The 4,084-nt window shown below is 40.5% G+C and overlaps 1 protein-coding gene across 1 annotated transcript; it reads left to right on the forward strand.

Annotated features, from left to right (window-relative positions):
* Nucleotides 1-488: 488 nt before the first annotated feature.
* On the forward strand, nucleotides 489-3,675 carry LOC125178648 (vascular endothelial growth factor receptor 3-like; the record flags this gene model as incomplete). Its single annotated transcript, XM_047882904.1, has 2 exons — nucleotides 489-619; nucleotides 3,490-3,675. Coding segments are annotated over 2 exons (317 nt in total), but the record flags the coding sequence as incomplete, so codon positions are not given.
* Nucleotides 3,676-4,084: the final 409 nt, after the last annotated feature.

Below are 4,084 nucleotides of genomic sequence, written 5' to 3' on the forward strand. Positions count from 1 at the left end.
AATTACCACGAGATTGCTATCTTATCTTGTCATGTCATCTCGTCATCTCTCCCTCGCCTTTTAGTTAAAGGTTTTCTCTTTTTAGCGCATTTTCTCATTTATGGAAAAAAAGACGCTATTGCGCTCGCCATGTCTGTCTGTCCGTCCGTCTGTCTGTCTGTCCGTCCGTCCGTGACTTCACGTTTTCGTCGACGAGAAAATGCGCTCTCTGTCACTCACTGCAGTGAGTACTGAGTTATATTTTTTTTAGTTCTGATAGATTGCTATAGCCTCTTCTCTCACTGTATTTTTACGTTTGTTCATGAAAGACGTTTATTTGTTCGTTCAATAATTTCTTCTCCTAGTCGACGTCGTATTGCAATTTTTCTTGCTTAATCGCCAGTCACATTATTTTACATCATCACTTCTGCAACTCCAGGATAATTACTGTGCCATTTAAGCCAGTGTATTTTCTGTAATCGGCAGCTTAGTTGTTCTCTCCTCATCAGATCCTCCACATGTAGAAGTTCGTCTTGGGTCATCGTTGAGTCCCGAAAACATACGTGAAGGCAGCGACGTATACTTCGAGTGTGTCATCAGGTCCAATCCGAAGATCTACAAGATCGAGTGGTTCCATAACGTGAGCAGACAAGTTAATTTGATCATGTTACGGGGCCAGTACCAACTGGGCGTAACGTGAGACTTTGTCCTATCCGCAATAACCCAACCACGGTTCGTTACACTTCTTGCAAATCAACACAGTAACCGACAGGAGAATTAGGACGATCAATGCGTAAATTTCATTCAACAATGACGGTAAGATAAACAGAGTGCGTGTAAGTTGAAGATTTGGGTCACGACTTCGAATCAAGACTGCGAGGTCACTCTGTATGAGATAAAACTATTACAGACACTATATAAACGTACACAATGGGTCATGACTAAAACTAAATCACACAAAGTAAGAAGACCTTTTTACACCTATAGCTATACAGGTTGACATAACACAAATATATGACAGGTCACAATGAAGCACACAAAAATGATCCTCTTAAAAAATATGAAATTATCCCGTGCACAGTACACACCTGTCCCGTATGGTGGCGCAGATCGAGAGATCCTATAGAGCAGTGGTTCCCAAACTTTTTCAGGCTGGCGCCCCCTTTGGCTCGCTTGTGAATTTCTAGCGCCCCCCACAGACACATATAAAAACATACGCCTCTTTCTTGAAATTTAGTACGCTGCAATTTTAAAAGATAAAGGTTAAACGCAAATGTGTATTTCACAAATAGAACCCCATGTAGTGAACCAATATGTTTTTCAGCTGTTTTAACCGTTTCAGCACTAGAAACTTAAGACGTCTCGGGCAAACTTACGTCCGGACACGTGGCCGGTCTCACGACCAATCTCCAAATTCAATTATCAATTAATATTTCCCAAAATAATGAACTCAGCTCAATGAAACTTGGAACATGTACTCATCAGAACCTTATGGTGATGTTTAGCACCTGAAAATTTTTTTAATTTCACCTTCATTCGTGAGTTATATTGCGATACATGCCGAAATTCGCAATGATCAAAGAATTTCTTCCACACTACCGAACAGATTTGAACGAAATTTTGAACATACATTCTTTACTACCAAACGGTGATTTTTTTTAGATTTAAAAATTTTTTCATAGTAACCTTTGTTTGCGAATTTTTTTTTTTTTCATCTCGCCGTCGTTCTTGATTTCACACTTCCTTATATTCGACCCGTATCGCCGGGGAATTTGTCGCTTAAATTCGCGGCGATCAAGAAATTTCTTCTAAACTACAGAACAGATTTCAACGAAACTTTGTATATAAATACCTAACCTCCCAACGGTGATTTTTAGCTCGTCACAATTTTCCTATTTTGCTTTCGTTTGCGAGTTATACAGATATAGGAGAAAAGACCGGCATTTCTACCGGCCGGTTTAACCAAGAGCCGTTTACGTACAGCCGTATAACTCGCAAACGAAGGCAAAATTGAAAAAATTGTAACGAGCTACACATCACCGTTGCTGAGGTTAGGTATTTAAATACTAATTGTTTCATTCAAATCTGTTCAGCAGTTTTGAAGAAATTTCTTGATTACTGCGAATTTAAGCACGTACTGCTGTTTAAATCACGAATGAAGGTGAAAGGAAAGAAAACTCACGAACGAAGGCACAATCGAAAAAAATTTTCACAAGCTAAACATTACTGTTGGGTAGTTAGGATTGTAAGTTCAGAATTTCGTACGAGTATGTGCAGTAGTTTGGAAGAAATTCTTTAATCACTGTGAATTTCGGCCCTAATTGCCATATAACCTTAGCAAAAACAAATGAAGGCAAAATTCAAAACATTTTCACGAGCTAAACATTACCGTTAGGTCCTAATGAATACGTGTACCAAGTTTCTTTAGTTTGAGAGATATTCCATGATCGTTGAATTTAGAAATTGGACGTGAGACCGGCGCTAGTCGGACCATAAATTTGTCTGAGACGTAAACCCAGGAGAAGTAAAAAAAATATAACTCAGTACTCACTGTAGTGGGTGACAGAGAGCGCATTTTCTCGTCGACGAAAACTTGAGGTCACGGACAGACGGACGGACAGACAGACAGACAGACTGACGGACGGACATGGCGAGCGCAATAGTGCATTTTTTCCATAAATGAGAAAATGTGCTAAAACAGATCTGGGTGAAAAAAACCATCGCTGGGAGTCATGATGTGCTTCACGTGTTGTGTAAAATTCGTCAAACAAACGTTGGAACTTCTGACTGCGACTTCGGACTGCCGCCCCCCCTACTGCCTCCCTATCGCCCTTTTCTTCTTTACCGTCCCCCAAAATCTTTCCACCGGCCCTAGGAGGGCGATATCGCCCACTTTGGGAACCGCTGCTATAGATCTACTACTATTCCGCACTGCAGAGTGGATCCGGCAACATCGCACGGAAGTCTGAAGCCATTTGATCAAAAAAATGTAATTCAGTACTCACTGCAGTGAGTGACAGAGAGCGCATTTCTCTCATCGCTGTGTCTACGGATAAAGTAACCGTTCTTTTTAATAGCCTCGTAACTAAAATTACGTCGTTTTTAATGGCCTGGTCAGTGGAATAGTCGTTCAACTTCACTTGCATCCGATGTTTTATTAATCATCGGCAACATCTACTCACAGAGGAAAATTTCACCAAAGACAATTAGTTCAACTCAACTTGTACATATAATTTAATGAGTTGACTTGCAGAATGCTTCATCATAATTATATTAAAACTTTGCAATAAAGCAATTGTTTAATCTATATCAGTAAAAAATGATACCTTTCGCCATCATCTACCTTCTTTCATCCAATCAACAAGCAAAGATAGTCTGCATTCTCTATATCGAAATTGTTTACATCAATGCAAAATAGTTCATGATAACTTCGCATACATTAGATTAATTTTGTCGTTATATTACATTAATCCCAAAAAATTCATTTAGTTGTATTCGTTGGCACAACAGAACTCGTCGGTGCAGCACAACGTGTCGGGCGGCGTGATCGTGAGCAACCAGTCGCTGGCGGTGCAGCGCGTGAGGCGCTCCCAGGCGGGCAGCTACGCCTGCGCCGCCGCCAACACCGAGGGCGACGCCCGCAGCCAACACCTCAACCTCGTCGTCCAATTATACGATGCCGATCTTCATAACTAAATTAAGTGAAACAGTAATCACCCACCGACCGAAAAATGAGTGCCCTGCTCAAAATAAATTACAATTCCAAGCTCTGTGAACTCAATGAGATTGTTGCTTTCTAGTCTTTGCGTTACATGGTAGAATCTACTTGAAAGAGATCATTGTCTTCCTCGTTCTCATTTTTTAGATAATTGTTAAGCGAGAGCATCTTTTGTTCGAGGTGCTCTCAGTAGCTGGAAAGGCTAATGCATGGCGATGAATGAAATTGCGCCGTATTTGTGGCTGTTCATCGTGAACACTGCAAGGAACACTGAATATTGAATGACGATTTTTTTTACTTTTTTAAGCAAAATGCGTTTACCGAGAGTAGGATGTTGTGTCCCTTTCTATTTGGGAGTATCGATGGTTATTAAATGACCATTTTTTA

This window comes from Hyalella azteca, unplaced genomic scaffold, assembly GCF_000764305.2.
Source record: "Hyalella azteca isolate HAZT.00-mixed unplaced genomic scaffold, Hazt_2.0.2 contig11594, whole genome shotgun sequence".
Lineage (NCBI taxonomy): Eukaryota > Metazoa > Arthropoda > Malacostraca > Amphipoda > Hyalellidae > Hyalella > Hyalella azteca.